This window comes from Haliotis asinina, chromosome 9 (assembly GCF_037392515.1).
Source record: "Haliotis asinina isolate JCU_RB_2024 chromosome 9, JCU_Hal_asi_v2, whole genome shotgun sequence".
In the NCBI taxonomy this organism is placed as follows: domain Eukaryota; kingdom Metazoa; phylum Mollusca; class Gastropoda; order Lepetellida; family Haliotidae; genus Haliotis; species Haliotis asinina.
In genome coordinates this window covers 61,246,938-61,266,753 of record NC_090288.1, presented here as the reverse complement: position 1 = coordinate 61,266,753, position 19,816 = coordinate 61,246,938, and the positions used below count along the sequence as shown (strand labels likewise).

The 19,816-nt window shown below is 38.7% G+C and overlaps 1 protein-coding gene across 1 annotated transcript in view; it reads left to right on the top strand.

The window, feature by feature from the left end:
* Positions 1–19,816, top strand: part of LOC137297115 (dynein axonemal heavy chain 3-like) — an 83,268-nt gene that overhangs the window by 24,829 nt on the left and 38,623 nt on the right. Inside the window, exons 28-40 of the mRNA XM_067829109.1 lie at positions 44–187; positions 400–564; positions 1,532–1,666; positions 2,158–2,245; positions 2,760–2,890; positions 3,187–3,287; positions 3,658–3,772; positions 3,906–4,039; positions 4,526–4,783; positions 5,191–5,335; positions 17,429–17,667; positions 18,305–18,454; positions 19,453–19,669. Coding sequence (XP_067685210.1) covers positions 44–187; positions 400–564; positions 1,532–1,666; positions 2,158–2,245; positions 2,760–2,890; positions 3,187–3,287; positions 3,658–3,772; positions 3,906–4,039; positions 4,526–4,783; positions 5,191–5,335; positions 17,429–17,667; positions 18,305–18,454; positions 19,453–19,669 — 2,022 coding nt within the window. The remainder of the gene's footprint in view (positions 1–43; positions 188–399; positions 565–1,531; positions 1,667–2,157; positions 2,246–2,759; positions 2,891–3,186; positions 3,288–3,657; positions 3,773–3,905; positions 4,040–4,525; positions 4,784–5,190; positions 5,336–17,428; positions 17,668–18,304; positions 18,455–19,452; positions 19,670–19,816) is intronic.

Below are 19,816 nucleotides of genomic sequence, written 5' to 3'. Positions count from 1 at the left end.
TCACTCACTCACTCACTCACTCACTCACTCTGTGTTTTGTCAGTTGTCGTCCCAGCACCACTATGACTATGGCATGAGAGCGGTCAAGTCTGTGCTGACCGCTGCTGGAAACCTGAAGCTGAAGTACCCGGACCAAAGGGAGGACGTGCTGGTGCTCCGATCCATCAATGATGTCAACCTGCCAAAAGTGAGATCAGCATTCTCTTGGGTCTTTTTAAGACTTATTGAAACAATAACAAGGTTTCTGAACCTTGTAGTGTACATGATGCAAAGTTGTTTACTTAATTATATCAGAAGGGACAAACTAGAACAGAATCATTTTCATGTGACCATATAGTTTTACAAGTATCTAATCGATGTCGTCAAAGGTATGCTTTTGCCTATAACTGTCTGTTACAGTTTCTGTCACATGACATCCCACTGTTCGAGGGGATCATCTCAGACCTGTTCCCTGGTGTGCAGCTTCCGAAGCCTGACTATCAGAACCTGGAGGAAGCCCTGATCAGCAACATGGAGAAGAGGAACCTGCAGCCAGTGCCCTGGTTTGTGGAAAAAATCATCCAGGTCAGTGAGCTTCTTTTGTCTCTCCTCCTTATGATTAGAAGCACCTAAAGTCAATTGTCTTACCTCACGCATAAATGTTGTTTTCAGGTTGGCTAAGCGCTCTTCTATTATTTCAAATGTACCCCACTTACAAGTGAGGTACATTGCAATGTACCCTGCTGCCCATGGCAACTCATTCTTCACTTTGTGAAAGTACTTCTGTATCTCGAATTACATTGAATCACACATTGATGCATGGAAAATACCTATGTTTTGTGAATGCAAATGGGTGGAAGAGAGATAGCTCAAAATTCGTTTTCCATGTTTTGACTGCAAAATTTTGCAATGGCAATGGAAAGATTTGCCTCCCTTGCCAATGAATGAATTTTGACAAAGCGTTCAAATGTAGTGAATATTAAGAAGGGTAATTACACCCTGGTGATTTTATTAAGACAATACCTGCGGGAAAAATGGCAAGATGCACGATTCGAATCGTTTGATTCTCACAGGTTAGCTTAAGTGTACGATCTGATACCCATGCTTCAAACAGTTCAAAACTGACATTAAGGTATTAGGTTAGATAAATACATTGTTCACTGGTTCCTCGGGGCCCATGGGATGATGTATTCTCAATGTTTGTCTATGATCCCCTTGGACTTCTGGCACAGGGAACATAAACAAACATCGACAGTACATCACCCCATGCCCTCTCGTGACTAGTGAACAACTTATAATATAATCTGTTGCTCCAGTTTAATTCTGCTCACTGAATGGATTGGGTGGTCAGTGACTTGTTTATGTTCCACCGTGTGCCGAAAACTTCAGTAGAAAAGGATCATTGAGAAGACCAATATCAGCAGTGTGTTTGATGGCATAGATCAGTGACTGATAGTATTGCTGCAAATGATTTGAGAGAGGTAATGTGTATAGAAGCAGAACATTTCCTACACCTTGTTCATGTACATGACTGTATGTTCTTACTGACTAGATCTATGACATGATCCTGGTGAGACATGGCCTCATGATAGTGGGAGATCCAATCGGGGGCAAGACTTCAGCATTCAAAACTCTGGCAGACAGTTTGGGAGACCTGCACGACAAGGGCCTTATGGAGGAGGACAGGGTGAGTGGTGCTTCCTGGATAGTGGAGAACCTCAAATAACGTGAATATCTTGTCTTGGTATTTTGATTAATGCTGTTAATTTGTCTTTAGCTTGTTTGACAATACTATGTCTTGTGATATGGAAACAATAAATTGTTATATACCATACAGATTATCTTCACAATGCTGTGTAATAACATTGATTACCATTACCAGCAGATCTGGCGTGGCTTGGGACATGCTGTGTCATGAGGTTCACTCATCAGCCCTCTTGGAAATATGTATGACCATACACCAAAATAAACCTTCTTACAATTGAAAAACAGTTACTTGTCTCACACCACAGTTGTTATTTTTTCTTTCAAACTCAATGGGAAATGAGTCTTTGGTGTTTCCCTTATCACATTATAATTGAATAAACTTTCAGAAAGGTAAAGGTTGCCAATAATTTTTTTTCTTGCTTCACTTTTGAAGATTGGTTGTGGTGATGTCCAGTATTTTTTGTTGTGTAGGTTCAGTACAGTGTCATCAACCCCAAGGCCGTCACTATGGGTCAGCTGTATGGCCGTTTTGACCCAGTGTCACATGAGTGGACAGATGGTAAGCAGTGACAGGTGCCCCTGCATCTCTATATCAGAGGAGTGAGTGATTGAATGAATTTAGTTTAACACCACACTCTGCAACATTCCAGCTATAAGGTGGTGGTCTGTAGATAACTGAGTCTGCACTAGACATTCCAGTGATCAACAGCATGAGCATCGATCTATACAATTGGAATATAATGACATGTGTTAACCAGTTCAGCTAATCTGATCACCCTGTTAGTCACCTCTCACAGCAAGCAAGGGTTACTGAAGATCAATTCTGACCCAGTCTATGTCAAATTAACATGCACATAGTAAGCAGTGAAAGGTGCCCTTGTTCTCTATGTCATATTGATAAGTTTCCTTGATTTATCTCTTCTGTTTCCTTTTGCTAATGTAATAGATGACTCTAGGTGATAGGCACTAATGTAAAACTGTATGTCAATCTTTCAGTAAATTTTGCAGCTAAAGCAGTTTGGAATGCATGATAATACCAGGAACTGCTGTCATGGGAATACATTTTTGTACAGGTATACTAGCCAACACATTCCGAGAGCATGCATCCAGTACCTCCCAGGATCGTAGGTGGATCATCTTTGACGGTCCAGTTGATGCAGTGTGGATAGAGAATATGAACACAGTGCTGGACGACAACAAGAAAGTAAGGAAAGGGTCTTGACTGATTGAATTATTATTGCCATAATTTTACTTGATTGAGTAAAATTAATGTTACTTAAATAACAGGAAAACATTTGCTTGTTGATCATCATAGCCAGAACAATGTTTGGAAGCACCCAGGTGCAATCAGTTACTTCCTGCTAAGATGAACTTATGTATGGATATCTTGAGATATTTGTTTCTTTGGCATAACAGTAACAAAGAATTGTTCATGGCTTTCTGGTGTAACCTTTCAGTCTGAACATTTTAGTATAAACATCTGACTAACTTTGTGTGCAGCTCTGCCTGATGAGTGGCGAGATCATACAGATGAGCAACAAACAAAACATGATCTTTGAGCCTCAGGACCTGGAGCAGGCCTCCCCAGCCACAGTCAGCAGGTGAGACAGATGCAGGGTAGCAGACTGTCATGTAGTGGGGACTGCATACAGTCTAGTCTACATTAAAACTAGTTACATTTGCTATTCGTAATACCTTATACTTGCTTGGAATACAATCTAAATCTTGTGTGTCTTTGAAAGCTAGTCACAGTTTTTGAACAGATCCATCAAGCATGTGTTGTCAATATCCAATAGTTTGAAATTGTGTACTATCACCAAATATGATGCATGATTTTCCATACAGATCATCACATGGTTGCTAAAATGTTGCCATGTAACATAGAAGGTCTGTGTTATTTTGTGTAAAGTTGATTCACAGTAGAAGTACCTGTCATGCACACCTGTATGTGATTGCTTCTACACATGCCAGGTGTGGCATGATCTACATGGATCCCCTGCAGCTTAGCTGGGAGCCCCTCATCAAATCCTGGATGCGCAAGAGCCTGCCAGAGAATCTCACACCAGAGCAAAGGGAAACAATAAAGGTGTGTTCATGATTTTCAGTCTTACTGCCATTGTGCATTTTTCTATTTTGAATCATAAAAATGTAAACATAAATCAACTGTTACTAAAATAGGCTACACATCCTCTGGGTCAGTGAAGTTGTTTGATTTGCAGATGTTGTTTGAGTGGATCCTGCCACCAAGCCTGAACTTCGTGACCAAGTACTGCCGTCACATCCTGCCATGTCACGCCATGCATCTGACGTCCAGCATGCTCAAGCTGTACAGCTGTCTCATGGATGATGTTAGGTATGTCGGATGCCGTACCAACAAATCACAGGGTGATTCTTTTATTCAGCAAGTAGATGCTTGTACATTTTGTCTACCTTCACGCATGGCATCTTCAAGATACTTTCTAGTGACCATAATCAGACAGACTCAAGTACAAAGGTACGAAGTTCATCTATCTCCTTGTCCCCAGCTTGCCAATATCAGACAGAATAGATCTCATCAGTACATCTGTCAGGAGACTGCCTGTGGAGGTCACACTAGGTGACCTTTGTACTCAGCTAGTCAGTATGGATGCTATTAATTCATGGTGTGAGTGAAGCTCTTCTGCATGTTGAAAAGTGTTATAATTTTGGTGAGTTCCATTTGTAGTTTAAACATCTTGTCATTTCTGAGCACCATGACATCCATACAATGAAGGGTGCATATCAATCTGTTTGTCTCCTGTTGCAAGTTTTGACCGCTAAACAGAGATTTTTTGCATTATGTGTTGTGTTATGGGCACAGACGATTGGGCCAGGAGGACGAGGATGAGGAGTCGTACATCCCCGAGGAAGGGGAGGAGGAGGAGGAAGAGGAGGAACCAGTGGCCACCTCACTGACAGACCAGAAAATCATCGAGGAGAGAACCAACATGATCATCTCCTACTTCTTCTTCTCCATCGTCTGGTCCATTGGCGCCACGTTGGACGCTAACTCACGGCTCAAGTTTGACGAGTTCTTCAGAAGTCTGTGTGAGATGGAGGCCACAGGCAAATATCCAAGGTACAGTAATGCACCAGGGCTTTAAGGTTCATTGAGTAGTGATCTACACAGTAAGACATTTGTCAACTTGGAAATATAGCAGTTCTCCAGAGACAAGCAGCATGACTTTAAGAGACAAGCCAGCTACAATAAGGACACTGATGGTGTGATGCAGATACATACTGAGATGAATTCAGTTAACCAAGTTTCGTTGAATGAACCCATACAGAAATAAGGGGATGCCAGAAATGGGTTTCACACATTGTAACGCATGTGGTAAACTGAGCCTGGGTGTTCATCATGAGGATGAACAAATACTTTAACCTTCATGTTACTTCACTTCACAAAAATGAACATATCTAGCAGCTATGCCAAGATATTGCTGTAACTATGCAGATGTTTCCTGTCATTAAACCTTATGTTTTCAGACCAAAGAACCTAAAGTTTGCACGAGGACTGATGATCCCGAAGAAGGGTTCAGTGTTTGACCATGTCTATATCCGGCGCCAGTATGGTTCCTGGCACTCTTGGAGCAGCCTTGTGACGTCTTTCAACATTGACAGCAAAGTAAAGGTAGTCCAGAGACCTGTACCCTATGCAGCATGTGGAGTGATGTGAGAGTGGTGCAGTGGGCATGTGTTGGATGTCAGATCTGAACTAAGGATTGTTGCTACCAGGGATGCCATTGATCAGATCAATATTCATTTATAATTTAAAGGTCACATGCAACGTAAAACACAACTTTGCAGATTCTGGTACCTTTCAGTATGCACTTACCGAAACAAATCATAAAAAATGCCAATTCAACCCATAAAGTTAAACAAAATGCGATGAAAAAAAAGCCCGGGAAATCAGAGTTCAGGCGTTTCACTAAATTCCCCCCAGCGCTGGGGGGAAAACTGGTTTCAACAGCTGTGCTGCGCTGCGTCCATAACGCATGCGCAGTGAATAGATTCGCGGAGCTTGAAACAGTATGCATGCCCAGCGTCTGAGGTCGTGAGCAGTAATCTAATCTTGGTTGTGGACACAAACAAGTAAATAGTCTACTCGTTACGTAAAAATACAAACTTGTTGATTGTGGTAAGCAGTCTCTGTCACAAAGAAAGCTCAGTGTCTGGTTTATTGACACCTATATGTCTGCCTGCCTGTCTGTTAAAGACAATAAGCAGTACACAGCTTCAATCATTGACCACGTGCAATTTGAACTTAACACCTATCAGACTATACGACATAAAGAAAATAAGTTGATTTATGACTCCTGCACCCGAGTCCCGTCTCTGCCACATTATGTAATTAGGCAGGTGTGATACACATGAGATGTTTTTACATCTGTGGGTTGCAAACAAACTACATTCATTTTTTTCGGATGACTGGATCTGATGGAAACTGGTGCAAACTCCTGTCACTTTCAAGTCCTGCTTTGGACGAATGACAGATTCCAGCCACACAGTAGTTTACCATCTCTACTGACATGATTTTTTATTGGATCGAGCGCAAATTCGGAGAACATGTATTTTCAAACCCCAACATCTCTATATACATTCTTCATGGATAGCGACTTCTTTTAGTGTATATGATTTTGTTTGACAACAGTATATGAATCCATACTGAAACGACAAATCAAATACACAAAAAGAAGTTGTTATCCATAAAGAATCTTACTTTCTTGTGACTCGCTATACTAAACAGATCATCTTTCTCTACACACAATGAACTCTCAACATATCAGCAAATGAAACAGCCAATCGGAAACGTATGTTACACTTGAATGCACATCCACCAGCTATGACTGGGTTTGGTCTCCCGAGGGCTTTGTTTGGGGGGAAGTAAGCCCAAGTACAAAATATTGCACTTTTGAATCGCAATTGTACGCTTATAATTTTGTTTATTTGTTTTTTTAAAAGCAGCAGTGTATATTATATGTCATGAATAAGTGATAAATGTGTTTTAATTATGTTTGATTGTTTTGTTGCATGTGACCTTTAATTACTAAGTATTCAATAAGTGTATAGATAAAACAATTCCCCTTATGGACATGCAATTTAAAATATTAACTGGGCTGAGAACTGATAATTTGAAATTGACATTTATAATTCTGTGATGATACAAAATTGACACATGAATTTACTGATACTGAGATAAACATTGGCATCTCAAGATTGACTGCATAAGTAGAGTGGCTGATCCACCTAGTACATAACAGTCAGAAAAAACAAAGCAATGCATTCAGGATGTAAGTCTACCAGTGTGTTTATAGTTTTGCTGGTATCATACAGCGAATTTACTATAATAGACATTTCCTATGATTATTTAGTGGAATTTGGAGCTTTTATATAAAAATTCAAGTCAATTCTTCACTGAAGAACACACTCTTCTGGTTTTGGAAAGTAGAAAGTACTTCAATAAATGAGCTGTTTTCATAACAATATAAACATATTTTCAGTTTTCTTTGAAAGTGATAATTCCTTTGTCTGTTTCTCAAGTGTGAGCTCAGCTCTGTATACTGAGAGATATCAGCCATCTGTCTCTTATGCAGTACAAGAGAAACAAGTCCTCTTCACGCATGGCCTGTGTTTGCATTGCACGTATATGCTATGTACACTATAGTTTGCGTGCGTGCATGCGTGCGTGCGAGCATGGTCAGTAGGTATTTACTTCTATAAGTGGATATCTATCTGAAATATGATGAAATTATCTGAAAATAGTTCTGTTGCGAAAGGTTTTAAGTAGAGATATCATGCAAGTATAATTAACTCACATATATAAAACTTGCGTTTTGAGTGTTTTTCTAACAAATCCGTTTTGCTGTTGCTTTTTCCTAAACATTGCCTATCTCACACTTAATAATATTGATTTCCATGGTAGTGAAAACCTTATTTTTGTTCATTAGGTCATCTTGGAGAAAAGATATTTTGAAATATGTCAAATAGTATTAAGACTACAGAGTATTTAATGATTCTTTTTGGGTTAAAAGTTCCTCAAACTTGGAATTCAGTTATGCTAAGTGATCTTGTATTTTGTCAAGTGTTGCATAATTAGTTTTGATTACCATCAAGACAAGTTCAGTTCTCAATCCTTGCCCTACATGTAATACAAGCATCACATAGAGTTACTCTTGTGGTACACACATGATTTTTTTTCGTTTCATTAACTTTTCATTAACACAGCTCAAAATAGTATCACACACACTTTTATCCATGAGGGAGTGATTTCTTTCATAAATTGACTAAAGACTTCACTTTGCTTTTTGCCTGCAGGAAATCCAGGTAACAATGTTGTATGTTATCTGTGTCTTGTCCTGGTGGTCAGTAGATGTGCTAGTGAGGAGATAACTGTGGCTCAGCTGGCAATCAAAATATTTTCCCATGTTCTCTTTATTTTCTTGTCTAACATTGAAGTTTATTTGAGAAAATGATAGATAATATTAGCAATTATATTGCTTTTGCTGTAATTATTTGCATATCATCATATTTTTAAACCAAAAATGTTTTTTAGCTCCACTTTTAAATTTCTGTTTAGCTGAGACCTGTAGTTTACTGCCAGTATGTGTGTCGTATTGTCTGTCTGTCTGTCATGTTGATTATTGTATCAATTTCTGTATAATTATTTCTCTTAAATCATAACAAAAAACCTACATGAATTCAAAGCCTCCAAACCTACATGATCATCCAATTTGTTTAGGAGGATCCATAGTTATCATTGTGAAAACAGACAAGAGGTATATCTGACAGAAAACATCAAATATTTGTTGACTGTTTACAAGAATCATAAAAGCTGTACCATTACCTACTTGTTACATCTCTGTATGTTACTTCAGTCGATGAAGGTAATCTTGATGGCCAACAGACTATGCTCCTGTTATTTCATAGATTATCCTTTATGTGTGCATAATTTGTTGAGTGAAACGGCTTCATCAGTACATCAGATCATGTCTACAGGGACTGAGGGTTTAAATCGGATCTCTAACAACCTAATGCTCTCCAGGATTCAAATGAGTCCAGGGCAACATATGCTATACAAGATAAAACTGAAATGGGTCTCCAGTCTCCTATGCTGTGAAGGATTGAAATAGGTTTCTAGCAGCATGGGCTAAGGAGGGTTGAAATGGGTTTGAAGCAGTCTGTGTTGAGAAGGGTTGAAATGGGTTTGTAGCACTCTGTGCTAAGAAGGGTTGAAATGGGTTTCTAGCACTCTGTGCTAAGAAGGGTTGAAATGTGCGAAGATGGGCTGAAATGGGTTTGTAGCACTCTGTGCTAAGAAGGGTTGAAATGGGTTTCTAGCACTCTGTGCTAAGAAGGGTTGAAATGTGCAAAGATGGGCTGAAATGGGTTTGTAGCACTCTGTGCTAAGAAGGGTTGAAATGGGTTTGTAGCAGTCTGTGCTAAGATGGGTTGAAATGGGTTTCTAGCAGTCTGTGCTAAGAACGATTGAAATGTGCAAAGATGGGCTGAAATGGGTTTCATTCTGTATGTGCTAAGAAGGGTTGAAATGGGTTTGTAGCAGCCTGCGCTAAGAAGGGTTGAGATGGGTTTGTAGCAGCCTGTGCTAAGATGGGTTGAAATGGGTTTGTAGCAGCCTGTGCTAAGAAGGGCTGAAATGGGTTTGTAGCAGTCTGTGCTAAGATGGGTTGAAATGGGTTTGTAGCAGCCTGAGCTAAGAAGGGTTGAGATGGGTTTGTAGCAGTCTGTGCTAAAATGGGTTGAAATGGGTTTGTAGCACTCTGTGCTAAGATGGGTTGAAATGGGTTTGTAGCAGTCTGTGCTTAGATGGGTTGAAATGGGTTTGTAGCAGCCTGCGCTAAGAAGGGTTGAGATGGGTTTGTAGCAGTCTGTGCTAAGATGGGTTGAAATGGGTTTCTAGCAGTCTGTGCTAAGAACGATTGAAATGTGCAAAGATGGGCTGAAATGGGTTTCATTCTGTATGTGCTAAGAAGGGTTGAGATGGATTTGTAGCAGCCTGTGCTAAGATGGGTTGAAATGGGTTTGTAGCAGCCTGTGCTAAGAAGGGCTGAAATGGGTTTGTAGCAGTCTGTGCTAAGATGGGTTGAAATGGGTTTGTAGCAGCCTGAGCTAAGAAGGGTTGAAATGGGTTTCATTCAGCCTGCGCTAAGAAGGGTTGAGATGGGTTTGTAGCAGTCTGTGCTTAAATGGGTTGAAATGGGTTTGTAGCAGTCTGTGCTAAGATGGGTTGAAATGGGTTTGTAGCAGTCTGTGCTTAGATGGGTTGAAATGGGTTTGTAGCAGCCTGTGCTAAGAAGGGTTGAAATGGGTTTCTAGCAGTCTGTGCTAAGATGGGTTGAAATGGGTTTCATTCAGCCTGCGCTAAGAAGGGTTGAGATGGGTTTGTAGCAGCCTGCGCTAAGAAGGGTTAAGATGGGTTTGTAGCAGTCTGTGCTAAGAAGGGTTGGAATGGGTTTCTTGCAGTCTGTGCTAAGAAGGGTTGAAATGGGTTTCATTCAGTCTGTGCTGAGATGGGTTGAAATGGGTTTCATTCAGTCTGTGCTAAGAAGGGTTAAGATGGGTTTGTAGCAGTCTGTGCTAAGATGGGTTGAAATGGGTTTGTAGCAGTCTGTGCTAAGAAGGGTTGGAATGGGTTTCTAGCAGTCTGTGCTAAGAAGGGTTGAAATGGGTTTCATTCAGTCTGTGCTGAGATGGGTTGAAATGGGTTTCATTCAGTCTGTGCTAAGATGGGTTGAAATGGGTTTGTAGCAGTCTGCGCTAAGAAGGGTTGAAATGGGTTTGTAGCAGTCTGTGCTAAGAAGGGTTTAAATGGGTTTCAATCAGTCTGTGCTAAGATGGGTTGAAAGTTTTCACTGAAATTATCCTCCTGCAGCCTGTGCCAGAGGCAGTGGAAAAAGTGACCAAGTGACTGTATTATTGTGTATATTACTTCTCAGTAAGACTTTGCTCAAATATAAAACATTTGCAGATCTTGTTTCACAGTTGTTGCTGCTGCAATATGCTGTAAATAGGATTTAACAATGAACAAACAAAGAAGGATCGTAGATGAACTTGAGAAAAATACCCCTGAAATTCTTTCATATTGCTGTGGTTGATATGAAAAGAATCAGGTGTTATTTAACTACTTTCATGGAGCGTCTTTTTAATGTAGTTGGTAAGATTGTTTCAAAACAGTTTTAGCATTTTATTTACCTTTTGGCTTAATCCATATTTTGTCTTCACCGGAGGCCATCCTTACATGGCATATCAGAGTGTTAATTGAAAGAAACATAAGGAAGGTTGGTGAGGCTGATGGCTACAGGGTATTTGTGCTTTTCTTCACCTCAGTTGTGTTCTTCATGTCAGTATAACCTCTTAATCCCTTGCTAGGAGGAAGTTGCCACGGTAAGCAAACATCAGTACTGAATGTGATCCTGTTTGTTTAACAACTAGTTGACATTAAACAAATTAATATTATGTAGCAATGACCATCAAAATTATGTTGTGCCTATAATGCTGAGCAGGTAAATATATCAACACAATATTTACCAACTAGTGTGAAAATATTGTTTATTGTAATTAATAATGTTACACTGTCTACATGTGAAGCATGTGAGTGTCTCCAGGAGAGGGGAATCCAACATATCTCTTATGTTTATTCTTGTGGTGTATATGCATTATAAGGTGATGACCAGTATGTATGGATGGAGGATAATTATCAGTTTTAACCAGAAGTACTAATTTAAAATAAATAAGCAGTTTGTTCTCTTTGTGTCATCAAGTTCAGATGATGGTTTTTTTCTCAAATGTAAGGTGATGGGGTAGCATGTTTAAAAACTGCATGTGTGTTTTGTGACCGTGTATCTGTGGGCATTTGTGTGCATGTCAGTGTCTTAGCTAGAATGTCAGTCAGCCAGATGTGTTTTGCTTCACCGTGAAACTTATACATTGTAGTATTTAACATTCAATCATTGCATGCAAAGTGTTATACATAATGTAATGGAAGTTAATCATTTCATCCAGAGTGTTATACATTGTAATAAACAGCCAATCATTTCATCCTGAGAAATATGCATTTTAGTAAACAGCCAATCATTTCATGCAGTTATTAATAGTTTGTTGTAAACAGTCCAATGTTTTGTTGTTCATTTCCTTGTTAAAGTATTACACTGTAGCAAATAATGATTTTATCCTGAGGTATATACTCTATTTCACAATAATTCTTCTAGTTGCCCTATGCTTCAAAGTATGGCTGGGTTGTGCCATGTCCAGCTAAATATACTGTTGGGTAACCCTGCCAGGATTGGATTTCACCCCTACATCAATATTACCACTTTATAATATTGACTAGGCCTGAGGAATCTTGTAAGAGAGGCTCGATGTTATTTGTGTTACAGCATTGTGATATGGTAAGATTTGTCAACATCTATGTTGGCAAGTACATCTGATTAAGATACATTCTACTCCAGTTGTCCTAGGAATGTGTTCATACTTCCATGATATAAAGAATTCAAAAGGCAAGTGCACATAATATGAATTACATTATGACTGCTGCCTTTTCCATAAGTTGAGAGGTGCATAGAATAGTTGTAAGCTTCACAAAGTTCCTTCCCTGGTAAAATGTCTTTTGTGACAATAAATAGTTCATGTACAAATTTCTATTCTTAATATTGTGTCATGATTCAAAAGGTGAAATGTTTTTAGCACAAGCTGTGTTAGGGGTGTGTCTTAATATGTGGCAGATTAGGATGTGAGGTATGGTAAGAATGACAAGTCTTATCATCAGTTGTCTCCCTTAGTTGACGTGACTGTTCTGTTAATATACAATGGCAACAGTCCTCACTAAGTTCACCTTCCATATAAAGAATGTTTAATGTAATGTAAATCTTGTGAAATTTTCATGCCAGTTGATGAATATTCCCAATCACTTTGATAACATCTTTGTTTAATGACTTGTGTGTTATTTTTGTTTAACCCAAAGACAAAACCACAAAGCGTGTTTGCTTCTGATGATTCGGTAAGACATCCTGTATTATATCATTTCATCCTCTCCATACATGCACCTTGGCATCCTACTTCCCTCACAAATGATAACAATGCCAACAAAGGAATTTAATATTTTATTTGGAATAATCATTTTCTTACAAGACATTCATGCATATTTAAATAATCAGTATGCTGAATTGAGCAAAGTGTCACTTTTTATATATTGTTCAAGAGAAAGTGAGGTTGTCTGAATTAGAATATAGATATGCTTAGACTGTTTGTCTTCAGGGAAGTAGGATCTAAGTTCTCCAAGTCCACATATTCCTATATCAACACAAATCTGATTATGGTGCACTGATGCAATAATAACAAGCAATGTATGGGATGACAGGTTTTTAATTTATACCTTTTAAATAAGAACGTGTTCACTATGCTGATCGTGTGTTATTTACCTTCATCACTGAGAGTCTGCACACAATATACCTTGTCACTTGACTACACTTTGCACTATATGACATCTCACTGTAAGGACACATCCTTATGCCTAAATCCTAGAGGAACATAATCTTTCATCTACAGGATAACAGTCTTGCATAACAGGTGTCATTTTATCAATTTTTGTTATTGTGAAATATGAAGTTCATGTATTATTTCATTTCGAAAATATGAACAATTACACGACTGTGATCAGTTTTAGGCTAAAGGGACGAAATGTTGATTGTGATAAGTTTTCAACTAAAATTAAGTGACTACCATGACATTTCACGGCTTTCACTCCTACTTCTGTACTAATACTTTCATTTACCTGTAATCAGTAACATTTACCTTGTCATTTTGGGGTGAAGCAGACATGTGGTAGTTTGTTGGCTGTTGCTATGGTACCTGGTGTTAACAATGAGGTGTTAGGTGTATTTAGTTTCCCACGGCTGTTTCTACATTTTCTGTACACTTTTTTGGCAATGATGTAAATGTACATAATACCATAGAAATTGTCATTAATCAGATGTGAAACATTTTGTTTGTTCAAGGAGGATTTTTTAAGTGGAGATCAATTTCCCAAGTTAAAAAGTATATGTTTTCAAGAAATATACCTAAAGACATGATAATACATCCCTTTATATCACTTTTGAATATGATATAATCACTCATTTCATTGTGACTTCATTGTTCCTATTACCATACTCTGTCATATCAACTTACATAAGCACCCATTTAGCTTTATCTGTGAGGGATGTGTGTTGTGTTTTCACATCAACAAGAGTTAAGTACAGTTCACTTCTCAGTATACAAGATACTACTCTCAGATGATGCTGTGGCATTTAAGTCTATTGATAATCATTGAATAAGACTGATGAAAACTGGGTTAGAATGTGTCTTCAGTAACCCATGCTTATCATTGGAGGGGGCTAATGGGACTGGGTGGTTAGACTCACTGACTTGGTTGACACATGTCATCTGTTTCCAGTTGCACAGATCCCAGATGTGCATATGTTGATCACTGGATTGTCTGGTCCAGACTTGATTATTTATAGACCGCAGCCATATAGCTGGAATATTGCTGAGTGCTGCACAAAGCTAAACTCACTGACTCGCTATCATTGAATGAACATCCATCATCACTTATAACTGCTATTTTGTTGGTTTCTATCATCAGGATGTACTAATGTGTTCAAATATCAAGTCATATCCCATGTTATTCTTTGAATTTGCTGGGAACAAAATGGTAATATGAGCAAAATGCAAATGTATAATATCACTTGCTTTGCAATGACCATTCTTCTTCGAACAAACTTCTGCTCTGTCGCTTATAGCTCCTATTAAAACAGCTCTATTTCTTTGGACAACTAACTACTAATACAATTTAAAATGCATTGATAATTCACTTTCTTTTCTAATCCCAGAACTATTTGTGATCGCTTAGATGAGATTATTTCAGGAAGAAATTATTTACTCATTACTGCTATAAGTGAGCAGGCCTTTTAGTCAGTCATGTCACACTACCTCCCACTCATGCAATACTGGAGTTCACCAAGGGAATGCTTTACACTATGTGAGGGATGATATCTGTGTCTTTAGTGCGGTAAGCAGCTTTCTGGAACCAGTGCAAGGTCTAAAAGGGTGTCTGTATGTCAGCCTGACAAGCCAGTGGAAGAACCAAAAAGCTCGTAGTTCCCTGGCAGACTATCCTGAAAAAACAATGCTGACACCTTTATTATTTTATCACCTACAATACAGGGAGTGGGCAAGAGAGAGAGAGCTTGTGTATTGTATTCTCACCCCACACATTTGCAGATATATAAGCAGGCTGCCTTGGTAAAATGCTTTTGCCACCTAAAAAGGGTTATGAGAGAATTTTTAGACATAGTAGGTCATACTAAATATAGAAAAGTAGCATTTCCCTCAGTAATCTGATGTGGTTTGGATGTTTCTCTGAAACTACTAGTTTGGTTACAATGTCCACAGGGTGGTGAATAAATGCAACATATTTCATGGTGAACACAGCAAGGAACTCACAGATATTAAGAACATTTTCATGCATCTCACAACTTCTGTTGTACTTTCTTTAAGAAACGTAAAGAAAGTTATGTTAAGTTAATCCATGAAACTTTGCAGCATCATTATTCTGTATTATCATTACTATATGTAACTTTCCTTTGTGTTTACCAAAAATGTGTTTGATGAGTTTGTTAAATTTCAGAACCAGCCCATTTTTCTCCATCTCACAATTCTCTGTAATTTTCTGCTAAAAACCGTTAACAACCATCCAATTCTTTCTTGTCACTATGATCTGTCATGGTATTTGATTGTAGTCACATGAAAGAGTTTGAGTGGTCCTTATCTTATATTGAGTAGCATACTTGACTGGCTGAATATACAACAGTGGGGAAACAGCTGATACTTTGCTTTCAAGATGTCTTGTGTGGAATGCTTAAATCTTCAAATTTTGAAATTCCTTTCTTAAAGATTAAGAATTGATATTAGATACTGAACTGGATATTAAACTTTATTTGAATGTAGTTGGTAAACACTGAACTCAAATGCTTATATCAGTTATACTTTTATCGCATACTTTACACTTTAGATTAATATCTTTCTTTATTCATTTGAATTCATCTAGTTGCAATTAACATTTCAACCATGTGACATTGATTTTGACAGCGAGATAGAGATCTTCGTATCATGGTAAGCTTGTCGCTCATTTCAGCTACTAACAACCTCCTGCGCCCACCATGTTTTATCCTAGAGAGGTATATGCTACCCTGTTAATAAACCCCCGTTAGTGCATGTATCTCTCAATGTGGAGGTCCGTTGTCTGTGTCCATCGTCCGTCCTCTGTGCATCAGGGTCTATTTTATGTGTATTTCTATATCAGGATAGTTGATACTTATTACCCATTGTGATGTCATGTATTGATATATCATCATTACTAATACAGGATGTTAATATATTTAAATATCATTATAACCTTGGGTCTTAAAGGGGTTTTGTACCTGTTGAGCCAAACATAATTCACAGTTTTGATAATTGTGTAGCAATATATTGTATGTGTAACATTATGTGCCTTTACAACATAAAAGGGTTGAAATGAAGAGATTTGTAACATTTGGATTTGATATCTTTGAGTGTATATTACAATGTAAAAGTTTCCACAATATTTTGATAAATACTTACCATAAATGATTCCAGTCAAATAAGACTTGAGGACTATTTCTGTTCATATATTACAGTATGTGTAAAGAAGGAGGGCCGAATACTGTTGTGGATCTCATTGTTCATATATTACAATAAATGACCTCATAAAATGTTCGTTGGTTTTCATGAACAATCTGTGTGTAGGTCATATGTTGAATTAAAATGTATTTACATGGATTAATTAGAACAATTTGTCTATGTAAGGTGGTTTGGTAAATAAAAACATCCTTTTTGTCAGTCCCACACTTGGAGCTACAATCCTTTATGCCTTGCCCTGAAAACCTTCAGTATGAATTAGCCATCCTAGATTTCTTCCCTCTAACATGACATGTTGAGACTGCTTATGTATCGTTTTGGTTAAGGTGACCCTGTACCTGGTTTGTGACAGTCAAGTCAGTATGATTCTTGTGCTTATTTACAGGTGTAACAGATAGCTAGTGGATCACCTGCTTTGTTGTAATGTTGTCTTTACAGAATCCCACGGTTTTATGTTTAGTATTAAGATTATAAACATAATTTATTATTTTTAAACATCATTGCATTTTTGTAATGAAATGATGAAAATAAGGTAAAATATGCCATGGCTCATCACATCACAACAATTACAGTTGGCATATATATGAGCTTATCAGCGTTCTTCACAGGAACATTTGAAGATATTGTTATCAAGAATGAAGCTTCATCTTTCCTTTTCAGATATAAATCTATAAATGTTGGTAACTACATAACTAAAGATGGTTTTGGTTAGAAATATGTCAGACCATACATAGATTCTTATAACTTAAAATTCACATTGGTGAGTATCACATTTTAAGTATGTTTTCATATGATGCCAATATTATGACAGTATTTTAGTCTATAAATGTATGGTATTAATCCAAAAATAACTGATAAAATAAACTGTAAGATACAAGTGGTGGTATTATGTTTTTATTTCTCATGAGACATGTTAAGATTACATGTAATATTTGCATCTATGTTTTATCATGACACAGGAGATAAAGCACAAACAGGACTTTCTGCTAATTGTGATTATCTCCCCTTGTAGATTAATGCTGTCATCATCAACACCGTGGAAACTGAGCGGCAGCGCTACTTCTTAGAGAGGTTCCTTAGCAAGGACAAGCCTGTGCTGTTTGTCGGCCCCACGGGAACGGGGAAAAGTGCCATCACCAACAACTTTCTACTTCAGCTTCCAAAAGACAAATACATTATCAACAACATCAACTTCTCGGCTCAAACATCAGCCAATCAGACACAAGACATCATCTTCTCAAAACTTGACCGGTACATATGTCATAAATGTTTGGTAGAATATCCACTGTTTTAGGTTATATGACATTTTGTTTGTTACAGGATGTAGGTACTGTTCCACAGAGTGATTGTAGTGGTTTGACATATATTTCAACATTAAGGGGTCATGATTGATCTAGTGTCAGATCACTTGGCTCTGTTCCCTTTAATAAGGGAGATACAAGCATTACCACTGGGTAGCTGGACGTAATGTGGAGCTTTGCAGTTAGCTACTCAATTAGAGCTAAAGTAAATGCTATGCAACTGCCGCTGCTCTGAAACAGTTAATATCACTAATGCTGTCTGACCACCACCTTTGTCTAAATCAGTTAGCAGTGGCAACTACCATTCTCTGTGATGTTACAACCCTATTGTCATATTAAATACAAATACATGCCAACATTTTGTGCTTGTTAGGACGTTGGGATGTCACAGAGATGAGAGGATGAGATTAAGTGGAGTTAGGTTAGTGAAGTGGAGTTGGGTTAGTGAAGTAGAATGAGGGTGGGGTAGGTTCATTTGGGAGGCAATGTGGCAGAGTTGGGAGGTTCCAGGTACTGAATTCAAGTACTGAACATAATACCTGCTTGAAGTATGTTACACTCAATTGGTGCTGGTATGTTTGTTCCAGAAGGAAGAAGGGAGTTTTTGGTCCAACGCTGGGCAAGAAGCTCTGTGTGTTTGTGGACGACCTGAACATGCCAGCCAAGGAAAGGTATGGTGCCCAGCCTCCTATAGAGATCCTGCGACAGTGGATTGACCATGGCTTCTGGTATGACAGGTATGTAGTACAGGTAGTAGGTTGGAGTTCCTAGTGGTCTGTAGAGATCCCAGAGGTCTGTGGTGTTCCCAGATGTCTGTGGAGTTCCAAAATGTCTGTGAAGATCTTTGTTGTCTGTGAAGCTCACAGATGTCTGTGAAGTTCACAGATGTGTGTGGAGTTCCCAGTGGTCAGTGGAGATCCCAGAGGTTGGTCTGTAGAGATCCCAGAGGTCTGTGGTGTTCCCAGATGTCTGTGGAGTTCCAAAATGTCTGTGAAGATCTTTGTTGTCTGTGAAGCTCACAGATGTCTGTGAAGTTCACAGATGTGTGTGGAGTTCCCAGTGGTCAGTGGAGATCCCAGAGGTTGGTCTGTAGAGATCCCAGAGGTCTGTGGTGTTCCCAGATGTCTGTGGAGTTCCAAAATGTCTGTGAAGATCTTTGTTGTCTGTGAAGCTCACAGATGTCTGTGAAGTTCACAGATGTGTGTGGAGTTCCCAGTGGTCAGTGGAGATCCTAGAAGTCTGTGGTCCAGTTGCCAGTGGCCTGTGGAGATCCCAGAGGTTTGGGGAGCTCCCAATGATCTGTGGAGCTCCCCAGGGTCTGCTCCCAGTAGAAATTCTGATTACAGTAAAATGACAGCTGGTATGGTACAGTAATCATGCGGTGGAAGACAGCTACTCTGGTCCTGACACCATGGATGCACCATGGTACATGATGTAGATTATCACTGCTCTGTTTCTTTATCCATGTCATCCAGGGATTGGCCCACACACTCCATTTATTAGGAACTAAAGAAGCATCTGTAGGATAATACAATTCATTGATGTTGTGTATTTAGTGATGAGTTTTGACAAAAGTAATCTGGACACAGACTCCTTCAAGATTTGGACATGATCACTTTGATGTGGAAGAGGTGCATTATATAAATGCATGGTATTATTGTATCTTGCAACAGCACTGTAATTTGACATGACAAATATTGATACGTTGTATATGTTGTATATTACTATGTTGTAGGAAAGATACGTCTGTGCTGCAGTTGGTGGACATCGTGATGTTGGCGGCGATGGGTCCGCCTGGTGGTGGCAGGAACACTGTGACACAGCGCTTCCTGCGACACTTCAATGTTATAGGCATTGAGACATTTGATGAAGAGACGATGAAGAATATTTTCTCCCCCATAATTGACTGGCACTTCAGGAGTTTTGAGACATCCCTCAGGAGGTTCTCCAGGGTAGGTGTCAAGAATAGGAAATATCTTAACACAAACTGTTTCCCAAATGATGCCTGATATTAGCATCTGAGACTTGCAGACATTTTGGTAGTTTGGTATTAAGTGAGTGAGAGAGTGAGTTTAGTTTTATGCTGCACTCAGCAATAT